The sequence below is a fragment of the Molothrus aeneus genome, chromosome 9 (genome assembly GCF_037042795.1).
Source record: "Molothrus aeneus isolate 106 chromosome 9, BPBGC_Maene_1.0, whole genome shotgun sequence".
Classification (NCBI taxonomy): Eukaryota; Metazoa; Chordata; class Aves; order Passeriformes; family Icteridae; genus Molothrus; species Molothrus aeneus.
In genome coordinates this window covers 1,940,001-1,965,786 of record NC_089654.1, presented here as the reverse complement: position 1 = coordinate 1,965,786, position 25,786 = coordinate 1,940,001, and the positions used below count along the sequence as shown (strand labels likewise).

Here is a 25,786-nt window from a genome sequence, read left to right as displayed (position 1 = left end):
CAAAGTCCTGGAATGGTTTGGGTTGGAAGGGACCAGATAGAACTGCTTAACATTTTTGTTGTCATAATCTAGGCAAACATCAATTTATAAACGAGGGAGGTCAGGGGTGGGTTCAATCTGTAACCAACTGGGAGAAACTGGGGGTACAACAGAAGCTGGGGAATACAATGTTTAAACCAAGAGGGCATCACAGGGGAGGAGAACAACTTCAGCAAACCAATGGGGCCTCGAAGGATACAAAATTGATGGGGAAGTTTCTAGAGAAAGGGGCAGGCTTGGGGAGGGATTGACATTCAATGGCAGGAGGAACAGGGAAAGGTTTGGGGAGATGGACAAAACCAACAACACAGGAGGGAAGGAGCAACCCATTGAGAATAAAATATGCCATAACAATACAAAATAGGAGGGGCTACAAAACTGGCTGCTAGGAGCAAATTACAATCAGAACCACACACCCCAGCAGGAAGGAGCAGCAGCAGTGGGAGCAGGCAGCTGCTGTTTGTTACTGCTGTTCTCAGGGAAACATCCCCGTGCTTACATTCCTCACAAGTGAACGGGGTCACAGCAGAGGATCTACCTGGCCTGGCTGATCCCTTCTCCTGCAGGGCAGACATTCCCTCCTGGCCTGGCTGATCCCTTCTCCTCCAGGGCAAACATTCCCTCCTGGCCTGGCTGATCCCTTCTCCTCCAGGGCAAACATTCCCTCCTGGCCAGGCCTGGAGAGCTGCAGAGGATCTACCTGGCTTGGCTGATCCCTTCTCCTCCAGGGCAAACATTCCCTCCTGGCCTGGCTGATCCCTTCTCCTCCAGGGCAAACATTCCCTCCTGGCCTGGCTGATCCCTTCTCCTCCAGGGCAAACATTCCCTCCTGGCCTGGCTGATCCCTTCTCCTCTAGGGCAAACATTCCCTCCTGGCCAGGCCTGGAGAGCTGCAGAGGATCTACCTGGCTTGGCTGATCCCTTCTCCTCCAGGGCAAACATTCCCTCCTGGCCTGGCTGATCCCTTCTCCTCCAGGGCAAACATTCCCTCCTGGCCTGGCTGATCCCTTCTCCTCCAGGGCAAACATTCCCTCCTGGCCTGGCTGATCCCTTCTCCTCTAGGGCAAACATTCCCTCCTGGCCAGGCCTGGAGAGCTGCAGAGGATCTACCTGGCTTGGCTGATCCCTTCTCCTCTAGGGCAAACATTCCCTCCTGGCCTGGCTGATCCCTTCTCCTCCAGGGCAAACATTCCCTCCTGGCCAGGCCTGGAGAGCTGCAGAGGATCTACCTGGCTTGGCTGATCCCTTCTCCTGCAGGGCAAACATTCCCTCCTGGCCAGGCCTGCAGAGCTGCTTGGAGCACTGGGGTCAGAGCTGTCGCTCCCATTGCTTTGCTGACACGTCTGCCCTGAGCTGTGGGGAGTGAAACTGGGAGCAGCAGCACAATGGGAGCTCTGTTCCTTCTTTTCCACCAGACCTGAGTGCTGGGAGATGTTGGAGGTGAAGTTTAGAGAAGTGCCTGGCTTAGCAAGCAGAGAAATCTCAGTGTAGCACACAGATATTTACAGCTGTTTCATGGAAAGGAGTACACATTTCCCTGCAGTTGGCAGGGTGTGTTTTATCTTTGTAAATCCTCACGAATGGTGTTTATGTGAGGAATGCTTTCACTGAAACGCTGCCCAAGCCCAGCTCCACAGGTGAAGGTCTCAGCCCTGCCAGGAGCCCACGAGAGCACAAGAACCAGAACCTTCCTGGAAGAACCCTCTGCACAAACCTGGCGGTGTTTGCAGCCCCCTGTGGGAGTCGGTGTTAAAACCTTTACCGGATTTCTGTGCTTAAATCAGGCTTTATTTTAAATCTCCCTTACATTCTCATCAGTTTTTATATGAGATCTCATAATTAGCCCCAAAGACTTGTGCAGTAGGGGCTGTTTTCCTCTCAAAGTTTCAGGCAGTTCCTGGGGAATCATGTGGAATCATCTGATACACAGATGACTTTCAAAAGAGTGTTCAGAGCTGTTTGAAATCCTACTTCCTGCTGCTACCCAATCATCATATAAAACTTGCAGTGGTACTCTTGTAAAATAATACAGGAAATCAAAAGGGCAAATATGTCCCTCTTTTTCTGAGTGGGACAGAAACAATTTTTTGGAGTCTTCGGTGGCACAGCACAACAGAGCTGCCAAAAGTGTACAGAAAGTCTCTTCTCAGTCTCTTATGTCTGAGGAAGAACCATGTAATTCTTGTTTGAGATGTGCTCACACTCAAATCCCCTGCCTGGCTTGAATTTTGGGCGTATCTTGCATTTCAGAAACCCCATCCTTATCACACCTTATTCGTGGACGTGTGCTGGCTGCAGAAATGCTGCCATATTTTATTAATGCAGTATTTGACAGCTGTTAAATAGTGAAACCAGAGATTGCTGCTCTCCTGACTAAAAGGTGTGCACCTGATACCCCTCACAGAGAACCCAATTAACCTTTGGGCTCCATATATTGTATTACCAAACTGGCAGCTACACTCAGCTGCTGGAAATCAGCTGCAATTAAACTTTCAGACAAAGCTGGTTGATTATTTTGCTTGCAGAAATCATCTTGCACTCCTGTGTATGGGATTTATCCAGCTAAAATCATGTAAATGTCCAGGTTATTACTCCTGCTTTTTCCTTGGGATGGTGAGTGCTCAACTCTGCTTTCTCATCCCTGAACTGACAGTAATTTTTGGGGATTTTGGGGGATGTGCACCTTGGTTTTTTGGGAATAGCTGCAGCAAACTCCTCTTAGACTTGCTCTTAGCCACCCCTCCTCTCTTCCCATTAATTAGTGGGAGCAAATAGCACTCTTGGGATTGATTCTCTGTTGAGCAGCTGTGCAGTAATTGATAGAGGATACTTTCCAGGGGGTACTCTGGCCACAATTATCTGCTGGGTGAAAGAATATCCATTATTAAGGGTGAAAATCTATTAAAGTGAACTTGAGCAGGAAACTAAAGCAACTGTTGGGTTTTGGGGCAGCACTGTGCCCTCAGTAAATTTGGTGATGTGATGCTGCCAGTGTTCCTTGTCCATGTGGTATTTTAGCTATGCCAGTTGTACTTCAGAGAAATGGAGAGGGTTTTGCTATTTAATGAGCTGTGATGTTATTTGTCTTTATCAAAAGACAGTTACAGGACGCTCTTTTGTGTTTATGTCACCCCAGAGAATGAAAAGCAAATTAATCAAATTCAGCAAGCCAGTTTTTTATGGGAGATTAAAACATTGCTGCAGCAATGTGCAACCAACTCCTTTAAAAACAAATATTTGATAGTGTTTCCATGGTGAAATTTTCTGTTTGTTGGGAAAGTTTTTGGTTTTGTTTGAAATGAGGATGAATTTATGCACTTGCTTGGTTTGGGGACTTATTTATGTGATGTTATTTGTACTTTTCCCTTGCAGGAAATCCATGACTTGTTTAAAGATTATGAAATCAAGTATTGTTATGTGGACAGGAATAAAAGAACAGGTGAGAACTTAAAACTTGCATATATTTCAATTCTGTGAGGAACATCATGTGCTGTATGTGAAGTCATGGACTGTCACAGCTTGTCTGGCATCCCTCAGTGCCTTTTTTGTCACCTTCCAGTGAAGCCAGTGAAAGCTGGAAACTTTCTGGTGTTGATGTGATTTTTGGTCCCCTCTGGTCTCTCTCAGGAGCATTCCTCAGTGAGCGTCCCTTTGGGACAAAGCTGACCCCAGCTGGCTGAATTCCTTTGGGAAACTGCCCCTGAGGCCTCTCTTGGGACAAACCTGAGAGGAAAACCTGCCCAGCTCCAGCTGCATTTGTGGTTTGCTGACATCAGGAGACACTTCTGCCCTGTCAGGGTCACCCAGCACTGTTGTAGCTTGTCCAGAGAGGTCTCCATCCCCTGGGATCCTGGGAACCCATCTGGGTGACCCTGCTTGAGGAACAGGGGGTCCCTGCCACCCTCATCCAGCCTGGGACTGTGTGAAATGCCTATGGACTGCAAAGCCCAAAAAAAGACCTGTTAACCCCAAAGTGAGAGCTTGTGGATGTTGTCATCAAAGAAATTCCATGGAATCTGTGATGTGTGCATCCACTTCAGTGGAATATTTAATTTAGTGAAGAACAGTCTGCTAGTAGAATATTTAATTTAGTGAAGAACAGTCTGCTAGTAGAATATTTAATTTTGTTCCCCAGATACAGAATTGGTTGGGTTCCAAGTAGTGAAGTTGTGTGCATCACAACACAGTCACTTTCTGAGTAAAATGCTCCTGATGTTCAATTGAGATTTTCAGTATTATCTATAATAGATACATTTATTTGTTGGATCTTTGGGGTGAATCTGTGCTTTCAGGGGAGGGAGAGGTCAGCTAGTAGACTATTTAATTTAGTTAAGAAAGTCTGCTGGTAGAATATTTAATTTTGTTCCCCAGATACAGAATTGGTTGGGTTCCAAGTTAATGAAGTTGTGAGCATCGCAGCGCAGTCACCGAGTTAATTGCTCCTGATGTTCAGTTGAGATTTTCAGTATTATCTGTAACAGATACATTTATCTGTTGGACCTTTGGGGTGAATCTGTGGTTCAGGGGAGGGAAAGGTGTGGCTGCAGAGCAGCTGGGGTGGCTGATGTCCCCATGCCGTCTCTTGCAGCCTTTGTCACGCTGTTGAACGGGGAGCAGGCCCAGAGCGCCATCAGGAGGTTCCACCAGCACTCCCTGCGTGGCAAGGAGATCTCAGTGCAGCTGCAGCCCACGGATGCTCTGCTGTGCATCACCAACCTGCCCCTTTCCCTGGGCATCGAGGAGTTTGAGGAGCTGGTGCGTGCCTATGGCAATGTGGAGAGGTGTTTCCTGGTGTACAGCGAGCTCACCGGCCGCTCCAAGGGCTACGGCTTCGTGGAGTACATGAAGAAGGACTCGGCTGCCAAGGCCAGGCTGGAGCTCCTGGGCAAGCAGCTGGAGGAGAGCACTCTGTTTGCACAGTGGATGGATGTGAACCAGCTGACCACAAACCTCATTCACTCCAAGTGCCTTTGTGTGGATAAACTGCAAAAAGACTGCGCTGATTCCAAGGAGCTGCTCCAGGCTTTCTCCCTGAAGTACAAACCTGTCTTCTGCCAGGTAGGGTGGCTTTCTGTCCTATGGAAAACCAAGGCTGGGGCTGCAGCATTGCCTCACTTCGCTCTTGCTGTCTTCCACTTTTGTTTCTCCTATTTCTTTCCCTATTTTTCTTATTTATTTTTATTTTCCTATTATTTTTCCCATCAACTGTTGTGCCATCTGCACAGTGGTGTGAGCAGTGCTGCTGAACTGCTCTGGGTGAGCAATGTGATCCATGTTCTCTGGGAATTCTGCAGGATAGCACTCCAGCAGTGCTGCTGAATGCTCTGGATGTGCAATGTGATCCATGTTCTCTGGGAATTCTGCAGGATAGCACTCCAGCAGTGCTGCTGAACTGCTCTGGGTGAGCAATGTGATCCATGTTCTCTGGGAATTCTGCAGGATAGCACTCCAGCAGTGCTGCTGAACTGCTCTGGGTGAGCAATGTGATCCATGTTCTCTGGGAATTCTGCAGGACAGCACTCCAGCAGTGCTGCTGAACTGCTCTGGCTGTGCAGTGTATCCATGTTCTCTGGGAATTCTGCAGGATAGCACTCCAGCAGTGCTGCTGAACTGCTCTGGGTGAGCAATGTGATCCATGTTCTCTGGGAATTCTGCAGGATAGCACTCCAGCAGTGCTGCTGAACTGCTCTGGCTGTGCAGTGTATCCATGTTCTCTGGGAATTCTGCAGGATAGCACTCCAGCAGTGCTGCTGAATGCTCTGGGTGTGCAGTGTGATCCATGTTCTCTGGGAATTCTGCAGGACAGCACTCCAGCAGTGCTGCTGCTCTGTGTGAGCAGTGTGATCCATGTTCTCTGGGAATTCTGGGAATTCTGCAGGATAGCACTCCAGCAGTGCTGCTGAACTGCTCTGGGTGTGCAGTGTATCCATGTTCTCTGGGAATTCTGCAGGATAGCACTCCAGTGAAATGCCAGCAAAATGTTTGGAGGACATCCCCTTTATATCATTTACTGAAAATAGTTTGGTTTTTGAGAGCTTTTGAAGTTAATATTGCTGAAGGTTTTATTGCTCAAAGAAGGCCAGAGTGTATGAATACCACAAGTGCAACAGTTCAGATGCTGCAAAATACATCATATAATTAATATATCAGTGTTTAACATGTTTTTCCCTAACTGAGGGAGGCTTGGGTTCTTGGCTGTTGTCAGGGATAGAAGTGCCACATCTTTTGGAAAGCTGGGAAGCACAGGAGTGGTGGATCCTTGCCTTTTTAGTGCAGAGGTTTCCTTCTCATCCCCGGGGCTTGTGAGATGAGGCCACAAATCAAAGTTGCACAGATAGAGCATCATGAACAAGCAGTGGAAGGAAACCTTTCCTTGCAGTCGCACAGACTGCAGTGGCAGGGCTGGTTTTGTGTTGGTTTTGTGCCTTTAGTCTCTTGGAAGGCTGCTCAGGGGTCATGCTGAGGGATGAGCACCCGGAGGCTCCCAGCAGGTGGAGCAGAAGGTCCCTCAGGATCTGCAGCCTGACACCTGCGGGCCCTCCCCTCCTCAGGGCTCTTTCCCTGCCCCAGCAAGCTCTGCCTGGCCAGAGGAGATCCTTAGGCTTGATCCAGACCCAGCAGGAGGTGAATAAAGTGGAATGAACTCTTCCCAGGAAATGCCCATTCCTGCCTGTTTTGGTCTGGAGCCTGGCAATGTGTCTGGCTTCAGCCTCACCTCGCTGATGCCTGAATTAAGGAGCTTCTGCTCCCCATTATTTTCCTCCTGTAAGAAGGTATTAAATGCTGGACTCAAGTCTCCTGCTCAATCTTTGTTTAATTAGCTGAACAGATTGATCCTTTTAAGTCTTTTCCTTCAGGCTTTTTTTTTTTTTCCCAGCTGTCAAATAATCTGGGGGCTGTTATCAGCTCCCCCAACAAATTTTCACCATCCTTTAAAAATTCTGAGCTTCAAAGAACAACAGACTTCTTGGGGAAAGATGGGATTCACTGACAGAGCTCTGCTGGGCAGTTAGAAACACTCAAAAATTGACTTTTGGCCTTTTTAAATCATAATAAATCTTGGGTAATACTTGGTGTGGGTGAGGAGAGTGTCTGCATTAGGTCAGTTCCTATAAAATACAGGAGGGTGGAGGTAGGAAAACAAACAGTTCAGATTAAATAGGTGAAAAAGGGAAGAGAATGGATGCTAATTAATTAGGGGTTTATCAGTGAGACAGCCTGAAAATTGAGGATAAAGAAAGGAGGAGGAGGAGGAAGACCCAAGAAAAGGTGGAAAAAGCAAAGAGGGGGGATGTGATGGGGTGGGTAGAGACAGAAAAAATGGGAGAGGATGGGGAAGCAGAAACCTCAGTTTGGGGGGAATTTCCGTAGAGAATGACTGAGAAAAGTTGGTTTTTTCTGGAAAACTTTAATGCAGCTCTTGTGGTGCTGCCATGCCTTAGTTCTGCTGGGAGCTCAAGCAGTATTTCATCACAATCCTTTGCCCAAAATTGTCACCTGAACTCATGAAATAAACTTTAGGTTTTTTCATCTTATTCCAAAGTTACCTTTTTTTAAAAAAATCATTTTGATTTCTCCTCTATTGACAACAGAAATGTTCTGTCAGGAGGAGCTGAAGCTAGATACTTGCATGTGGATATTAGGAAAAATGTGTTTTGTCCTTTCTTTCAACAGAATGGATCAGAAAACCTCATTCTTTTCTTCTGTCAACTTTAAATTGTCACTGAAAGGTCTCCACCCTGATCTGGATAGGAATAAAGAGCTTTTTTCAGTACCTGTTTACTTGGGAAGTTGGAAAGTTCCTGAATCCTTTGCAGGAATGTTGGTGGCTGCACTTGGGACATGTTAAGGGAGATTTGAACTGTGTTTCATTGTAGCTGAAACTAAAATACAACTGTTCCATAGCTTCAATCCCTTCTTATCAGCAGCACCTCAGGTCTTTGCCAGTGCACCTAAACTGGTATCAAAATAAAATATCAATATAAAACGTGTTTATACGTGAAATATCTGTTCTCCAGAGCTCTGCCCAGAGGCCAGGCAGTAACAGTGCCAGTAAAGATCTGACCACCCTCTTTTGACATTCATATTTCAGTTGTCAGGGGGGTCTGTGGGGCTGGGGTTGTTTTTATCCAGTGCAATCTGGAGGAGGTTTTGTTACTTCCACACCAGAGCTGGTATCAGTTTATCATTCCCATTCATCTGGGACTGGATATTTTTGCCTAAGCTTCATCCCTCCCTTCTCAGCCTGTTTTTTTGTTTGATTTAAATCTGCTCATTCTCTCCCAAAGTCTGCACACAAAGGCCAGGGCAGTGTTTGCCACGTAAGCCCTTTTCCAGTCTGCTTGATTGATCAGTCTGGCATCTTCTCTTGGCATTCCCCACAACCACAGCCTTCCCCTGCTCCCAAAGGGCACCAGATCCTGCTGGAATTTGCATTGTTGCATGTTTCAGCAGCTGTCATGCACCCTGATGAGCAGCACTTTGAATATGGCAGGCTGAAAAAAATGAAGAAGAACGAGTTTATGATGATCCTGCAAAACAAAACTGGCTGTAGCATCCAGCTGTATTTACAGTTTGCTTCTCATTCCTGCTTTGTTGTTTAAATGTGTGATGGATGCATTCCATGGCTGAGGGTCTGCCTGAGGTGGGATGGAAGTGGAGATGGGAATGGAAGAGATAAGGAAAGGGATGAGCAGATAACATGAAGAGATAACCACGAGTCTCTAAACAGGAATGCCAAAGAGATGAAGATGTGATATCCAACTTATTTCCAGTGTTTATAGAAAGAGCCTCGTGATTTGGGGGGAAATACTGACCTTGGTTCTGTCAGCTGTGCAGGGTCTTGCAAGGGACAGGTACAGTCCTGCAGGGCAGCTGCTGGAATTCCCATTTTCCATGGCTCTGGGAGCTGTTCCTGCTGGAATTCCCATTTTCCATGGGCTCTGGGAGCTGTTCCTGCTGGAATTCCCATTTTCCATGGGCTCTGGGAGCTGTTCCTGCTGGAATTCCCATTTTCCATGGGCTCTGGGAGCTGTTACTGCGGGAATTCCCATTTTCCATGGGCTCTGGGAGCTGTTCCTGCTGAAATTCCCATTTTCCATGGGATCTGGGAGCTGTTGTTGCTGGAATTCCCATTTTCCATGGGCTCTGGGAGCTGTTACTGCGGGAATTCCCATTTTCCATGGGATCTGGGAGCTGTTGTTGCTGGAATTCCCATTTTCCATGGGCTCTGGGAGCTGTTCCTGCTGGAATTCCCATTTTCCATGGGCTCTGGGAGCTGTTCCTGCTGGAATTCCCAGGGGCTGGGAGCTGTTACTGCTGGAATTCCCATTTTCCATGGGCTCTGGGAGCTGTTCCTGCTGGAATTCCCATTTTCCATGGGCTCTGGGAGCTGTTACTGCTGGAATTCCCATTTTCCATGGGCTCTGGGAGCTGTTGTTGCTCAAATTCCCATTTCCATGGGATCTGGAGCTTTTCCATTGCTGGAATTCCCATTTCCCTGGCTCTGGAGCTGTTTTTACTCCTGGAATTCCCATTTCCCTGGGCTCTGGAGCTGTTCCATTGCTGTTATTCCCCTTTCCCTGGCTCTGGAGCTGTGTTTACTCCTGGAATTCCCATTTCCCTGGGCTCTGGAGCTGTTTTCCTCCTGTTATTCCCATTTCCATGGGCTCTGGAGCTGTTCCTTTGCTGGAATTCCCATTTCCATGGGCTCTGGAGCTGTTCCCTTGCTGTTATTCCCCTTTCCCTGGCTCTGGAGCTGTGTTTACTCCTGGAATTCCCATTTCCATGGACTCTGGAGCTGTTTTCCTCCTGTTATTCCCATTTCCATGGGCTCTGGGAGCTGTTATTGCTGGAATTGCCATTTCCCTGGGGTCTGGAGCTGTTCCCTTGCTGTTATTCCCCTTTTCCTGGCTCTGGAGCTGTTTTCCTCCTGCTCTTCCCCTTTCCCTGGCTCTGGAGCTGTTCCCTTGCTGGAATTCCCATTTCCCTGGCTCTGGAGCTGTTTTCCTCCTGCTCTTCCCCTTTCCCTGGCTCTGGAGCTGTTCCCTTGCTGGAATTCCCATTTCCCTGGCTCTGGAGCTGTTTTCCTCCTGCTCTTCCCCTTTCCCTGGCTCTGGAGCTGTTCCCTTGCTGGAATTCCCCTTTCCCTGGCTCTGGAGCTGTTCCCTTGCTGGAATTCCCCTTTCCCTGGCTCTGGAGCTGTTCCCTTGCTGGAATTCCCCTTTCCCTGGCTCTGGAGCTGTTTTCCTCCTGCTCTTCCCCTTTCCCTGGCTCTGGAGCTGTTCCCTTGCTGGAATTCCCCTTTCCCTGGCTCTGGAGCTGTTTTCCTCCTGCTCTTCCCCTTTCCCTGGCTCTGGAGCTGTTCCCTTGCTGGAATTCCCCTTTCCCTGGCTCTGGAGCTGTTTTCCTCCTGCTCTTCCCCTTTCCCTGGCTCTGGAGCTGTTCCCTTGCTGGAATTCCCCTTTCCCTGGCTCTGGAGCTGTTTTCCTCCTGCTCTTCCCCTTTCCCTGGCTCTGGAGCTGTTCCCTTGCTGGAATTCCCCTTTCCCTGGCTCTGGAGCTGTTTTCCTCCTGCTCTTCCCCTTTCCCTGGCTCTGGAGCTGTTCCCTTGCTGGAATTCCCCTTTCCCTGGCTCTGGAGCTGTTTTCCTCCTGCTCTTCCCCTTTCCCTGGCTCTGGAGCTGTTCCCTTGCTGGAATTCCCCTTTCCCTGGCTCTGGAGCTGTTTTCCTCCTGCTCTTCCCCTTTCCCTGGCTCTGGAGCTGTTCCCTTGCTGGAATTCCCCTTTCCCTGGCTCTGGAGCTGTTTTCCTCCTGCTCTTCCCCTTTCCCTGGCTCTGGAGCTGTTCCCTTGCTGGAATTCCCCTTTCCCTGGCTCTGGAGCTGTTTTCCTCCTGCTCTTCCCCTTTCCCTGGCTCTGGAGCTGTTCCCTTGCTGGAATTCCCCTTTCCCTGGCTCTGGAGCTGTTTTCCTCCTGCTCTTCCCCTTTCCCTGGCTCTGGAGCTGTTCCCTTGCTGGAATTCCCCTTTCCCTGGCTCTGGAGCTGTTTTCCTCCTGCTCTTCCCCTTTCCCTGGCTCTGGAGCTGTTCCCTTGCAGTTTGCCCAGGACGAGGACGGCGGCAGCGGGGACTTTGCCGTGCTGGAGTACGAGAGCGCGGAGCAGGCGGAGAGCGTGCGGGGGGCCATGGACGGGGCCACCATCCACGGCAGGAGGCTCCAGGTGTCCTTCTGTGCCCCTGGGGCCCCGGGCAGGAGCACCTTGGCAGCTCTGATAGCAGCCCAGAGGATGGTGAGATCCCTGGAAAGCTCTGTGGGATGAGTTCCTCACGCCTGAGCTGGGAGAAGGAGCCAGGCTTGGGGAGCGTTTTGGCTTTTTTAGAGCCAGGTTGGAGCACCTGGGACAGTGGAAGGTGTCCCTGCCATGGCAGGGGTGGGATGGGGTGGGATTTAAGGTCCTTCCCAAGCCAAACCAGTCTGGAATTCTATGGGGTCAGCACTGTTGGATCCCTGCCCATGTTAAAGAGCTTTAACCAACCCAAACCAGTCTGGAATTCTGTGATTCCATGGGGTCAGTGCTGTTGGATCCCTGCCCATGTTAAAGAGCTTTAACCAACCCAAACCAGTCTGGAATTCTGTGATTCCATGGGGTCAGTGCTGTTGGATCCCTGCCCATGTTAAAGAGCTTTAACCAACCCAAACCATTCTGGAATTCTGTGATTCAGTGGGGTCAGCACTGTTGGATCCCTGCCCATGTTAAAGAGCTTTAACCAACCCAAACCAGTCTGGAATTCTGTGATTCCATGGGGTCAGCACTGTTGGGTCCCTGCCCATGGTAAAGAGCTTTAACCAACCCAAACCATTCTGGAACTCTGTATAATCAGCCCAGTTCAGGCTCCTTCCTAGGCAAAGATGGCCAGGAAGAAGATTAATAAATATCCATAAAAATCCCACAAAGTTGCACCCACATAGCTCTGGGATTTATTAAATGTAATCTCCTGTAAGAGAAATCATTCCAGCTCAAAACAAAAGTGACTGGGAATGAGTCATTGGACGAGCTAAAACTCGGTTTCAAACAGAGAGGCAAGAATTTGTCAGCTTTAAGATAAATTTCAAGGCAGGAGAAATAGGTTCATTTCATGCTCGAGGTAGAAGAAAGCTCTTTACACCCACATGTCTTATCACATTATTTCCTAGAGAATTGGATGTGATCAGTGTTACATGGAGAGGCAGCAGAGTTCCCTCTCTCCAGCCTGCTCAGGCACTTCTCTGTAAGAGACAGGAGAAGTCTGCTACAGGATATGGTGCTCATGGCAACATTTCTTATTCTCCTGTACTGATAACTCTGGGGTTAAAGGAAACAAAGAAATGTGCTTGGAATTTTGTTGGAATCATTTGTTAGGTGTTTCATTTGAGGGGAAAAAAGCAGGAAACGGGGAAGGAAATGGGGTTTTTTTCTGTGTCAGATGAAATGTGTACATTGCCATTGGAGTTTGAGGAATTGGAATACATTGGAATTGAAATGTATTCATTGTGTTTTGTTGCTTCTAACACTTTTTCTCTCTTCATTGGAGATGAGGAACAATAGGAAAGGCTTGCTTCCAGAGCCAAATCCAGTGCAGATCATGAAAAGTTTCAATAATCCAGCAATGCTGCAGATGCTGCTGCAGCCCCAGCTGCGTGGCCACGCTGTTAAACCTGGTAAGCTGCTCTGAAATAATGCAGAATCAAAGCCTGTTCTTAGTGCTGCAAGGCTTTTGCAGAGTAATTAAGTAGAAATAATATTTAAAATTCTGTGCAGACACTGTTGCAGTGTGTTTGTGCAGGTAATTTCAGCTTTTATGAAAGCAAAAGCAAGAGGTGCTCTTGTGTGTGGGTAAAATTCAGTGCTCCTGCAAATACCCTTGTGTGAACTCTGTGGGCTCTGAATATTCATATTAGAAATGGGTTTAGAAAGAAATGTCTTCTGCAAGGCTTGGCTAAACTTAAATCTGATTTAAGATCTGAGTTTTGCAGCCTGAGTCTTTCTCCTGTTGCCAATGTAAATCTTTATTCTTTTGGCTGCTGCCACAGCTGTGCAGAGTATTTATTACAGCATCAGCCAGAAACATTTATGTGCTCTAATTAGGAAGTGAATAAACATAAACCCTAATTAATCACATTTCAAAGGGTGAAAGTGCTCAGAACAGGAACAGGTGATGGGGACATCGAGTGGGGGAGAGCTGAGAGTGTGGCTACAAAGAAACCCAGAAATGGGGTGTGAGGTGACCACTTCAGGGCAGAAACACTTGAGCTAAACCTGAATTTAAAGCACTTCAGATAAAGCTGAGCCTGCAATCAGCTCAGGAGTGAAACTCTCAGGTGTGGAGGAGCTCTCACATTCTGGTAATTTTACATCAAAAGGTTTCATAACCTTTCCCAACCTAAACGAGTTCCTTGTTCCCTTGCAGTGACCCTTGTACACCTGAACATTTTCTGGAAAGCAAATTAAAAATACAGGATAATTCTAAAGACTTTTACTTGCCTAATTTGTAAAATACTCGATTTTTTGCTGTGTTTCTTAAACAGTTCTTGGAGCATCTGCAGGTTTACCTCACCTCATAAATTCAGCAGTTGGGCCACCATTTTTGCAGTTGAATAAAGTTCATCAGGTATGTGACAAAAAACCACTGTCATCAAAAGAGGTGTTTGGGGAGAGATCCTAAAGTTTTAAGGAATTAAAGCTAAAATCAAGTGTTCTTGTTGGAGCTCTAAGGAAAGCTATGAGATGGGGGAGCAGGCAGTGCTAACTGTCCAAAATTGAGTTATTTTATCTAAATTTTGGACTTCAAGCCTGCCAGTGTAGACAAAACTTGTCATTACTGGCAGAAAAACCCCTCTTGGAATGAGGTCTCAAGGAGCCTGGCACATCCCTTTCTCTTGGAGCAGCTCATCCACAGTTTATGATTTATCTGATTCAAACCCACGAGTTCAGCAGCCTCAGCTTCATTTTCAAGCTTCCAAATGTGCTGCATGTGCCATAAAAACCAGAGATTTGCAGGTGTTATTTCTTACTGATAAACCCCCCCAAGTTCTCCTGGAATTCCAGATGGGCACCAGAATTCCTGAGAGAAAATGGGAAGGATCTTTGGGATGGGTTTGTGCTAGAAATGGAGAGAGGGAAAATGCACCCACAGCCAGAATTTCTGCCTTGAGCTGTGCTGCTCTCAGGGGTTTCTCCAGCTCTGCCAGGAGCCAAAAATTGAATTTAATATTCATGGTAGGGATTCACACAAATACCTACGAGGGACTGGAGTCCAACACTTGGCCTTATTATTTCTGATATTTCAGAAATTTCCATTTTAAAAATAAAATCCCCTTCAGCATCAATTATTTCTGCAGTTCTTTTGACAAACACAGAGATCTTTAAAATGACCCAACTAAAATGCAGGAATATTCCCTGTATTATGTATATTGAGCTCTTGTATTTTTTCTCTAAAAACTGGTAGGTGAATATATTAATTTTGAATAAATTCTGCTTAATTTTGCCCCATATAAAATATACAGAATTATTAGGGTTTTTTTAACTGAAATGACATTTTTCAATTGGTCTGTTTAAGTTCCTGCTGCTCTCTCTCCAGCCTTTGGAAGGCACTGGGAGTGTTTGGTGCTTCCAGCTGGAGCCAGGGATGTTTTCCACAATTAACAGTGGGATTGATGATGATCCAAAGGCTTTTCCAGTGGTTTTTGGCTTGGGAGAGCTGCAGCCAAACAACTCTTGTGTTTTCTCTGCCCAGAGGTTTAAAAGTCTCATCTCCTCTTCCTGGGAGCTTCCTGTCATTTGATGAGCTCCAAACCTGAATTTTAGAAGGATTTGATGATCCCAATTTCTTCTCTAAGGCACATTTTTTCTTCTTGGGTGCTTTGTTTTGGGGTGTCCTCTAAAGCCAGAGAAGCAGGTCACTGTTTTGTTGATCTGTTTATTTCTTTATTTTGAAATTCAGTGTTGTCACTGAAAACCCTCCCCAGTCACGCTGGTTTAGCTCCCTGCAAGTCTTAGGTTTCTCTTTTATATTCAGGGCTTTGTGAAGTAACAGAATGAGAATAAATATTTTAAAATAGTTATTTAAAAAGGGTTCAACAGAGAGAATTTGAAGGTTATTCACCCAGTAATTTTTCAGCTTGAGGTAGCCTGCTTTTCAACTTGTTTCTCTTAATTTCTCTTAGTTATAAATTGTCCTGCTCCAAAATGATGCATTTTCAGCTTTCTCAGGGATGTTTTCCTCAGTCATCCAGCAATTTGTTAAATCTTGATTAACCCAGAGCCTTTCCCCTGAGGATTCTGACCAAACTGATTTTTCCACTCTTTCATTTCTGAAAGTTTTGCAATTGAACCACTTTGCTTTGTTGCTGGAGCCAAGTTCAGAAGGAGCAGCCCCTGGCACTGGTGACAATAACCAGCCCTGCATCATTTCTCCTGGAAATCACTGAGACAGTTCAAATAGATGCATAACTAATGTAGATATGGCCCATCTTTGTTTGGAAAAGCACATTTCTGAGCCCAGAAGATCATATTTCAGTCATAAAGGGTTTTTTCTTTAAGGAATTTAAGCCTGCCACCCAGACACAGCCAAGGCTTGGAAATATCTGGGAGATGTTTTGCACTCTTCATTCCCTGGGTTTGGTGATAAAAAACAATAAAGGGTGAACTTGGCATGATCACAGTGTCCTGTCTGCTTATTTTTGTACAACACCCTATAGAACAACCTGCATTTCACTGGCATATGATGCTGCCAGGCACTTCCAGGCCTGTAGCATAAATCATGATGTCTTTTAAAGTTTATTTTAAGCCTCAGAGCTGGCCAGAGCTCATAATGTTGACTATGCCAGTGGCAGAGTCTGGAGAGGGTGCCCCAAAGTTGTTAATTCAGTGGCTCAGTTGTGGTGGCAAACTGATCCAGAATATTCTGAATGAGCAATGTGAATATTTGATAGACCTGCCAATGTGCAGGCACTGTGATTTGTCAGGTTTTAATGCCTCTGGAGTAGGATTTCATGTGGATTGTTGTGTTGTGGGGGGAAACATATCTGGGTATTTCTCTGAAGCAAAATCAGTTCTGTGGAGGAAATTATTTCCATTTGCTGCCTTAACTCAAAATCTTTAATTTCTTCAAGCATTTCTGCCTGGCTGCCAGCTAACCCTTGTTTTGATCCTTTCTCAGAGCTCACTCCTGGGGAGCACGTCCAGCCTGCTGCTGCAGAGCCCTGCTCACCTGCCCCTGCCCCAGCAGCAGCTGCTGAAGATGGAGAACATGCAGGCAAACAGTGTAAGGCATCAGAGCTCTGCCTCCCTCTGAGCATCCCATAATTCCTAAAAGAAATCATTTCTAGCATCAGGTGATCTTTAAGTTCCCTTCCAACCCAACCCATTCTTGGTTCTGTGATCCTTGAACGGTTCAGCGGAGCTGAAGAGGTTGAGAGTGTGGAAGTTGTAAAAAGTAGCTCTGAGCAGATTATTTTAATGATTTACACAGTTTTCTCTTCTTCCTTTTAGAAACCAGGTTTGCTGGGAGAGCCCCCAACAATGCTGCTGCAGACAGTGCTGGGCATAGGGGTGATGCCAGCAGTGAGCTCAGGCCTGGCAGCACGAGGAGAAGCTCTCAAGTGTAAATGACATTTCATTTCATCCCAGATCACTAGAAATGCCCAGCTTCACATTGAGCACCTGACCTTCTCCCTGTGTAACAAAAGCAGCTTGTTCAACCCTCTGCTAGCTCAGTTTTTCCTTCTTTGGTACACTTGGAATATGCTTTTATTTAGAGGTGACATTTTGTGGGGTTTTTCAAAGCAGGTAAATGGGAGTTGCTGAAGAGGCACCACAAATTTGCTCTTTGCCTTCATTTTATTAAGAAATGAGTTTTAACAGCCAGTCTGTGACAGGTGTCAATTTGGAATGCAAATTTCTGTGCCACTGATGCCCTCAGTATTTATGAGGAAGGATCAGTTGGATACTGGGGGTGCTCCCCTGGAGAGGAGAAGGATCCAGGGAGAGCTCAGAGCCCCTGGCAGGGCATGAAGGGGCTCCAGGAGAGCTGCAGAGGGACTGGGGACAGGGGATGGAGGGACAGGAGCCAGGGGATGGATTTAAGCTGAAAATGGGTAGATTTAGATGGGTGTTGGGAAGGAATTCCTGGCTGGGAGGGTGGGCAGGGGCTGGGATGGAATTCCCAGATTTGCTGTGGCTGCCCCTGGATCCCTGCAGTGCCCAAGGCCAGGCTGGACACCCTGGGACAGTGGGAGGTGTCCCTGCCATGGGAATGGATGATCCTTAAGGTCCCTCCCAACCCAAACCATTCCAGGATTTTCTGCTCTTGTTTCCCCCACTGCTCCCTGTGTTCTGCAATCCTGGCCCTGCCCTGAGCCATGGCAGTGACCAGGAGCAAGGAAAAGGCATCCAGGGCAGGGCAGAAAGCTCCTCCAAATACCCAGGTTTTCATTTTGGAGAACATTTTCCAGCTTTTCAGTGAAAAGAATTCTTCCCAATGCCAGCTGAGGTGGGGTTTCCCCCTGTGCTCCCATCCAGCATCCTCCAGGATGTTGTTCCCAGGTTTTCTTTGAAAATGCCAGGAAGCACTGAGAAGCACTGAGAAAGTTATCACAGGGAATGTTTAGAAAAGTCAGAGTTTTATTGAATCAGCTTGAAACTGAGTTGTTTGCCTGTGGGATGGGGAAGGAACAAAAAGCAGTGCAGGAGATCTGGAATTGTTCTCCTCCACCCTCATTAACCCCCCAACAAACCCTCTGTAATAAATCCCATCTAACAGCAGAGTTTCTCCATTTCTGGCTGGCTGCAGCATCTAACGCAGCTCCCATTCCAGCAGCAGCAGCGGCGGCGGCAGGGATGGGCGTGCTGCCATTCTTCCCAAGCCAGCCCATGGTCGGACAGGCTCTGCCCGGGCCCAGCGCCGCTGCAGACAAAGCCGAGGCGCTGCCGCCAGCGCCGCCCTTCGCTCCGGCCCTGCCCGGGGCGCTGCGGGCCGCGCCCTCCAAAGCTGCGGGGCACGGCAAGGGCTGCGACTCCGGCCTGGGGGTAAGGGCACACTGCACACACACACACACACACACACACACACACACACACACACTGCTGCTCTCTCTTCTCTTCTCTTCTCTTCTCTTCTCTTCTCTTCTCTTCTCTTCTCTTCTCTTCTCTTCTCTTCTCTTCTCTTCTCTTCTCTTCTCTTCTCTTCTCTTCTCTCTCTCCTCTCTCTCTCCTCTCTCTCCTCTTCCTTCTTCTCTTCCTCTTCTCTCTCTCCTCTTCCTTCTTCTCCTTTCCTTTCCTTTCCTTTCCTTTCCTTTCCTTTCCTTTCCTTTCCTTTCCTTTCCTTTCCTTTCCTTTCCTTTCCTTTCCTTTCCTTTCCTTTCCTTTCCTTTCCTTTCCTTTCCTTTCCTTTCCTTTCCTTTCCTTTCCTTTCCTTTCCTTTCCTTTCCTTTCCTTTCCTTTCCTTTCCTTTCCTTTCCTTTCCTTTCCTTTCCTTTCCTTTCCTTTCCTTTCCTTCCCTTCCCTTCCCTTCCCTTCCCTTCCCTTCCCTTCCCTTCCCTTCCCTTCCCTTCCCTTCCCTTCCCTTCCCTTCCCTTCCCTTCCCTTCCCTTCCCTTCCCTTCCCTCCTCCTTTCCTTTCCTCCTCCTTTCCTTTCCTCCTCCTTTCCTTTCCTCCTCCTTTCCTTTCCTCCTCCTTTCCTTTCCTCCTCCTTTATTTCAACCCCTCCTGTGTCCCCCCTGTCCAATTCCCTCTATTTTAACCCTTCCTGTGTCCCCCCTGTCCAATTCCCTCTATTTTAACCCCTCCTGTGTCCGCCCTGTCCAATTCCCTCTATTTTAACCCCTCCTGTGTCCCCCCTGTCCAATTCCCTTGATCCCAGGATCATCCTGGGCACACGTGGAGGTCTCAGCAGTGGTGCTGATGGGGAGAGAACAATGCTCTCCCTGGTGGTCCAGCTGAAGAACAAAGGCAGCTCCTCAGTGCTGCAGGGCTCCTCTCCATGTGTTTGCCTCACAGGGCTGGATCATGGAATTTAACATTTATCTCAGGGCAGTGTCTCTTCTAAAGGGCAAACATTGAACTTGGGGTTGAATTTTGTGATTCATCAGGAGCAGTTCTGATGGTTGGGGGGCCTGTGGGTTTCCAGGTGCTTGTGTGTGTGTATATAAATTTTCCACTTTTAATTAACAGTTTTAAAAAATATTATTTATTCCCTTGGAGGTGAGGTGTGAGAGGATGATGGAATGGGATGTAAGTGGTCTCATTCTTCCAGAATTCTTTTTCTGCCCTTAAGAAAACTTACCTTTTTTACATATAAATATAATTTATAATAATTATTATATTTAATATATATTATTTACATTATAAAAGTAATAAATAATAATTTTAATATACATCAATACTTCAACGTTTTGGGGAAACATGGGCTTAATTAATGATTTTCCTAACATTTGGCCTTTATTTCCTTGTGTCTCCAAATGAAAAGAGTTGATTTTGTCTTGGCCATGTACTTAATGTTCACTCCCTGCATCTGGAATTGCTCGAGTGATTATTATTCCTTCACTTGCATATAAAAGTTTTTCTTTTGTTTGTTTGTTTTGTAATATCCTTTAGGAACTTGCAGTCTGAAGAGAAACATTCCTACAAAAACCATTTGGAAGAAAAAAGTGGAGGCAATGTGTCCAGATTGCTGAAACAAAATGGAACTTGTGAAGGATTGACTTCAAAAGTTTCATTTTATTTCAAAAGTTTTTGTTTTTCTTTCATAGGACTAAGCTTTTCCCAAGACCCTGCTAGGCCACTGAACCTTCTTTCTGACCAATTTTATATGAATTTAATGCAAACTGCCCTGTCCATTTTTCAGACTCCCTTGAAAAAACAGACTTCTCTGCTTGGGGAGCCCCCAAAAGAAATCCGGCTGAGCACCAACCCCTACTTGAACTTGGCAAGTGTTTTGCCTGGTATCTGTCTGCCAGGTAAGCCCACATTCCACGGATTTCATTGCAGATTTCCACAGCCAGAGCATGGCAGATACTTACCCTGTTGGCCTGGTAAATCCAGTGCCCACAGCATTTATCCTCAAGGGAATCTTGTAGTGTGTCTCAAAAGTGCAGAGTAATTCACCCTGATGCTTAAACAGGGCTGCGTTTTCAGAGGCTCACAGACTTGTAGAAGCCTTCCAACTATTAGCAGCACTGATGAATTTGGGGCACAAATCTCAATTTTAACCCTAGAATAGAACCTGATGAGTGTGTTTTTTACAAGCCAGGTGTTGATCCCAGCTCTGTTCTTTGTGTTCCCAGCAGCAATTGCCAGCAAAGCCTCCAGTCCTCCACAGCAGAGCAGCCTTCCAAACAGTGTGGTGGATGCTGCTGTGTCTCAGGGAACTGCATCACAACATGCAATGGAAAATTATTTCAGTTATTCCCAGCAGCCTGGGGAGTACCCACAGGTAGGAATAATCCCACAGCCTGGGCTTCTCCCAGAGCTGCTCCTTGTTTTCTCTGGGTGTTCTTCCTGAGCCTCTGCACTGACACTTTATCTGATCATCTCAGTGTTCAGAGCAGATTTAGCACAAAGAACATTCCCTGCTGAAATCACAACCCTTGAAAAAATTGTTTCTTGAGAGCCTGAGCTGTGGGCACTCACTAAAAATGACTTCTCAGCACCTCTGCCTTGGCTTTTGTCTGCCTTCAAAACCAGGGGGTTTTTCTCTTTGCCTTCCCCAGAAGTTTTTGAGCCCTGAACTTTGGCTGGAGCCCAGGGCAGAGAGCTGCAGTTGCTGCACAGCCTGGGGATGTTTGCCAGCTGCTCTCATGCACAGGATGTGGAGATCAGAGCCTGGCCAGGAGCTGCAGGCCCTGCAGAGTGTTCAGTGCTCAGAGCCAGTTCCATGGGACACTGGCAGGGAACATCTCCATATTTGCATTAAGCAGCCTGAGTGTCTATAGAACTGTAAGTGCACAGGACAGAGCTGAGAGCTGCCTCTCCCTCCCCAGGGGGACACAGCCTCTCCTGGGCTGCTGGCAGGCACAGCTGTGAGCCCCAAACTCCTGGCACTCGGGGTTTGGCTCGGGAAGGGAGATCTCTGAAGTAGAGAGGGCAGCCTGGCCACAGGGGAGGGGGACAGGGTCAGTGCACAGAGCTTTGCCAGGGGCCACACAGCCCTTGGATCAGATCTGCTGCTGCAGGGGCTCCAGGAGAGCTGCAGGGAACCTGGGACAAGGCCTGGAGGGACAGCACCCAGGGAATGGCTCCCAGTGCCAGAGGGCAGGGATGGATGGGACACTGGGAATTGGGAATTGTTCCTGGCAGGGTGGGGGTGCACAGAGAAGCTGTGGCTGCCCCATCCCTGGAGGTGTTCCCATAACAGGAATTGTTGTCCCTGCCTCTCTGCCAGGCCAGAGGTGCCCCCTGTGTGTTTTAAGCACTTTCCATAATTTTAACTGTTTGATTTGAGCTTCACCACTGGTGCTGAAGGTGTTTTGGTGCTTCTTGGAGAGCTCTGGGCTGTAGGAATTGTAGGCAGGCATGGGAGAGGATTTCTGCTCCTCTGTAGGAGGCTGTCCAGCAGTGGTACCAGCATTATGCTCAGGCACATCACTCTACCCAGGCCAGAGTGGATGGCTTGGAAAATGAAGCCTCTGAGGTGAGAAATAATTTCATTTTCTTGCTGTCTCCACTGGCTGTTGCTCCCATCAGCTTTTGGACACCTGCTTTGTGTGTTGGCACAGGAATGAGGGGCTGCAGAAGGCACTGCATGGGCACTGCTGCAGGGCAGCACCCCCAGAGTCACACCCAAAATCCCCCTCTCTAAAATCCCACCACCCAAAAGCACCTGGAATGCTCAGCAGTGGATTACAATGCTCCCACCAGGAACAGCACACCATTAATGGCATTTCCCAGGGCTGAATCTCCCAGCATTGAAGGGCTGTTTCTTGCCCAAGCTGAGGTTTTTGTGAGCAAGGAGAAAGACACTTTTGAAAGGAATGACACAAATTAAAGCATCATCCAAACCCCACATTTTGCTCCAGGAATTGCTGCACCCCCGAGCTGCTGTGAACTGCACCTCTTGTGACTCAGGTATTTCCTCACCTGCTGAGAGCTCATCACAATAGCAGAAAAAAAAAAAAAGAATTATTAAACCTTTTTTCCTTCTGCTTCATGGATCCCCTTCTGGATTCAGGAATCTGCAGGTGGATCTTTCCCAAACTACAGCACCTGCCTGCAGGTGGTGCCTCCCTTTTTGAGTGGAGCCCCGGGATCGCAGCCGGGCTTGCAGCCTCCTCCAGCAAATCCCCTAAAGCAGGTGAGAGGAGGAGGAGGAGGAGCAGCAGCAGCGCCTGCAGACGCTTCTCCCTGGCTGCTGCTGCCCCCGGGTGGAGCTTTCCCTCTGCATCCCCGCTCCACACAATTCCTGGGACCGTGAGAGGAGGCTGGGCCAGCTCCAGAGCCTGCAGAGCCCTCCAGGCCCTGCGGATCAGCTCCTCTCAGGGCCCCAAAAGCCACGGGCAGAGCCAGGCTGGGGTTTTGGAGGCAAATAAAGTAGGAAGAGAGGAGGAGAAGGTTGGCACTGGATTTAAATGGATGTTTGCCTGACTTGCAGATGGTTTGTACTGGGATAGGATCTCTGAAGTTGAGAGAGCAGCTCAAAATTTCCTGGAAAGCAAATAAAAAAAAAACACAGGATAAATCTAAAGTTTTAGGATGAAAACTAGTCCTTCTTCATAAGTTTAAATAGTATTGTGTAACTAGATAAAAAAGTCCACGTTGCAAGCCACAAGTAGTTAGTTATTAGGTTAAAAATAAAAATAATTTAAGTATCATTTCTTAGTTAATCCTTAAAAATCTTATAAAGAAAAAAATACAGCTCCATTTTTAGTTTATTAAAATCAAGTACTACAAAACTCACAACTATAACATAAAAACTATAACATAAACCATAATGTAAAACTAGAACATCACTAAAAACTGATATCTCGGGATCTCTGCTGCTCAGAGGGACCCTGAGATGCATTAGAAAGTTTCTTTTCCCAGCCCAGTGGTTGAAGAAGGAGTCAAAGCTCTTCAGTTCTCAGTCTCAAGGTTGTTTATTGTTTCTTATCTATAAAATGATTGTTTCTTTCTCCTGCCCTGCTGAGGTCTGTCCAGCAGGACAGACAGAGGCACTCTGCCTTCCCTGGGGTGCTGTTATCTTTTTATACTAAAAACTACCTGTACAATATTTACAATTACTTTCCAATACCCATCACCTGTGTTAGACACTGAGCTTCTGCTCTAAACCAGTCCAAAAGTGCCACCATCACAGCAGGAGATGGAGGCCAGGAAGAAGAAGGAGAAAGGCTGGACATGCCCAGATTCCTCCGTCTTCCCCCTGAACCCTCATTCTAAAAACCCCAAAAAAATCTATTTTTCACCCTGTGATAAATTCACTATCATTCTACTTAACTTTATCATTCTACTCTTAACAAGTCTTTCTTGACTTGCAATCCTTCATACAAGGTTGGTAATTGTTTTTTCCAAGGGCTCAGTCAAAGGCACAGGGTCCTGGGGCTCTGTGCTGAGGTCTCTGAGCGCCCTGACAGGGCAGCCCGAGGGATGTCCTGGGCTCTGACCCTAATAACCATGGGGGCTGAGCCCCTTGACCCGCCGGCAGGCCAGGCGTGACCGCTGTCCGTGTTGTGCCCTCAGGTGGCCCCGAAGCGCAGCTCCTCGTACCTCGTGTCCTGCCCCGAGCCCGGCCCCGCGGAGCTGCCGGGCCCCGCGCGCTTCGCGGAGTCCTCGCTGAAGAAGAAGCGCGTGTATTGACACAGGGCGGGCTCCAGGGCTCCCAGCCGGGGCAGGCAGCTGGGAACCCTCTGCAGTTACTGCTGCCTTAACTTCCCACCGGGAGCTCCTGCTCGGCGGGCTCCGTGTCCCCAGAGGAGCCGGCTCTGTCCCGGCACCGCGAGGACAAAGGTGACAGAGGTGGTGGCTGCTCTCGCTTGGAGAGGAGGGGACAGCGTTGGCTTTGTCACCTGTGGGACAGAGCACGGGGACTTGGGGAGCTGGGGCAGCTCCAGCTGAAAGCAATAAAAACCCAGAGGAAAGAAAGCTGATCCTTTCTCCAGTCCTCAGCCTGAGGAAGTTCAAAGAGGAAGTCTTGATAGTAATTATTTTGTATTTTTTTAACTCAGAATGTGTGTGGGGGGGTTTTTCCAACTTTCCTTTTTCCAGGAGTAAGAGCTCTGCATTTACAGCCTTTCAATTTTTAATATTTCTTCTTAATCCTGGAATGGAGCGATACCAAATGGATTCCCAGAGCCTCAGTGATGTTCCCAATAAATGCCTGTCCATAGGGAGATGCTGTCCTGGGCTGCCTTGGAATATTCCCTGGGATTTGGAGAGCTGCTCCTTGGACAGTGGAATAACTTTGTTTTTACAGCTTTCCCATGGAGAAATTAATTCCCAGTGTGAGGCAGCATCCTCCTTCCACAGGCATGGGACAGCTCTTCCTGGGCCACCCCACATTGTTTCCCACTTGGGTGTATTTTCCTTTTTTTTTTTTTTTTCAAAGACTTTTTGTATTTTTAGCTTCTTATCAGCTCTGCCTCGAGCTGTTCTCTTCTGCCCTTGGAGCTGGAGATCAGCAATCCTTCCTTTTGCCCTCAGTGACAGTAGATGAGGAGCCAGCCCTCCTTCCAAGGCTGTGTCCCTTGGAATCCTGCTGCAAATCCATCTGGATTGAGTTCACTGAGGCCAGGAGCCACCTCCTTCTCCCTTTTCTTTGCTAGAGAACACTGAAGCCATTTTTCAATACTGATTTTTTTAAATTAAAAGTCTTAAACTTTTGCCTTTCAAGCTTTGGGATGTGACCAGGATCCACATTTTCAAAGCTTAAAAAAATCCCAAGCAAATTTCCCTCTTCCCTCAGCTGCTGGAACTGCTCCACAAACAGGAGCCAGGAGCTTTTCTGGGATTCTGCCTGTATGTATTGATAAATTCACTTGTAATATTTTGTTTCAACTGTTTGTATATGCAACTTTCTCAACTTGTTACACTTTTCAATGAAAATAAATTGTTGGTACTTACTTCAAGTGGGTTTTTTGTGGGAGGAAAACAGCCCTGGACTCCTTTAATCAGGTAAGGTAGGAAAAGGTTTTAAAAGAACACCATTCCCATGGAAATTCAATTTTAAAAACTTTCCTCTGTTTAACTTATGATTAAAAAGGGAGGCACATGGAGAAAAAAAAAATTTATTAGACTTGTTTGTATAAAGAGTAACAAAGTGCTTACAGATTAAATTCAGCTTCCTAAGTGAAATACAGAAACAATAACACTGTAAAAATAAATCTGACCTCCTTGGAGCTCATAATTACCATTTTTTATATATATTTTTATATATATATATATATATATATATATATATATAGACCTCTTTCTGTTATTGCCAAAACTGGAGGATCTCTTCAGAGCATTTTCGGTAGGAAACATGATGGCAGCAGAAGGTTCCAGTTAAACCACTCAAGGGCTGAGTCAAAATGTTCTTTAAAAAATGGTTGGAGGGGTTCCCAGTCCCTGGGACAGCCCAGGGTGCCCAGGGCTTTTTCCTTTTGGATAGTCCTGGGTGCCCAGGGCTTTTTCCTTTTGGATAGTCCTGGGTGCCCAGGGCTTTTTCCTTTTGGATAATCCTGGGTGCCCAGGCCTTTTTCCTTTTGGATAATCCTGGGTGCCCAGGGCTTTTTCCTTCTGG

General features: G+C 47.2%; 2 protein-coding genes across 3 annotated transcripts in view; one reads left to right on the top strand and one right to left on the bottom strand.

The window, feature by feature from the left end:
* The window catches only part of RAVER2 (ribonucleoprotein, PTB binding 2), a 31,548-nt gene extending 6,424 nt beyond the window's left edge, over positions 1-25,124 (top strand). Inside the window, exons 2-12 of one of the 2 annotated variants that reach the window (XM_066555540.1) lie at positions 3,412-3,478; positions 4,628-5,097; positions 11,134-11,325; positions 12,608-12,734; positions 13,602-13,684; positions 16,235-16,339; positions 16,567-16,678; positions 17,891-18,102; positions 19,919-20,030; positions 20,361-20,506; positions 23,746-25,124. In XM_066555540.1, the coding sequence (XP_066411637.1) occupies positions 3,412-3,478; positions 4,628-5,097; positions 11,134-11,325; positions 12,608-12,734; positions 13,602-13,684; positions 16,235-16,339; positions 16,567-16,678; positions 17,891-18,102; positions 19,919-20,030; positions 20,361-20,506; positions 23,746-23,862 (1,743 nt within the window). In that variant the 3' untranslated portion in view covers positions 23,863-25,124. Of the gene's footprint in view, positions 1-3,411; positions 3,479-4,627; positions 5,098-11,133; positions 11,326-12,607; positions 12,735-13,601; positions 13,685-16,234; positions 16,340-16,566; positions 16,679-17,890; positions 18,103-19,918; positions 20,031-20,357; positions 20,507-23,745 lie in introns of both variants that reach the window. The other variant, XM_066555539.1, reaches the window with a different exon arrangement.
* Positions 25,125-25,520: 396 nt separating this feature from the next.
* Positions 25,521-25,786, bottom strand: part of JAK1 (Janus kinase 1) — a 55,170-nt gene continuing 54,904 nt past the window's right edge. Inside the window, exon 25 of the mRNA XM_066555538.1 lies at positions 25,521-25,786. This exon is cut by the window's right edge and continues 882 nt beyond it. The gene's annotated coding sequence lies outside the window, so the exon portion shown is untranslated.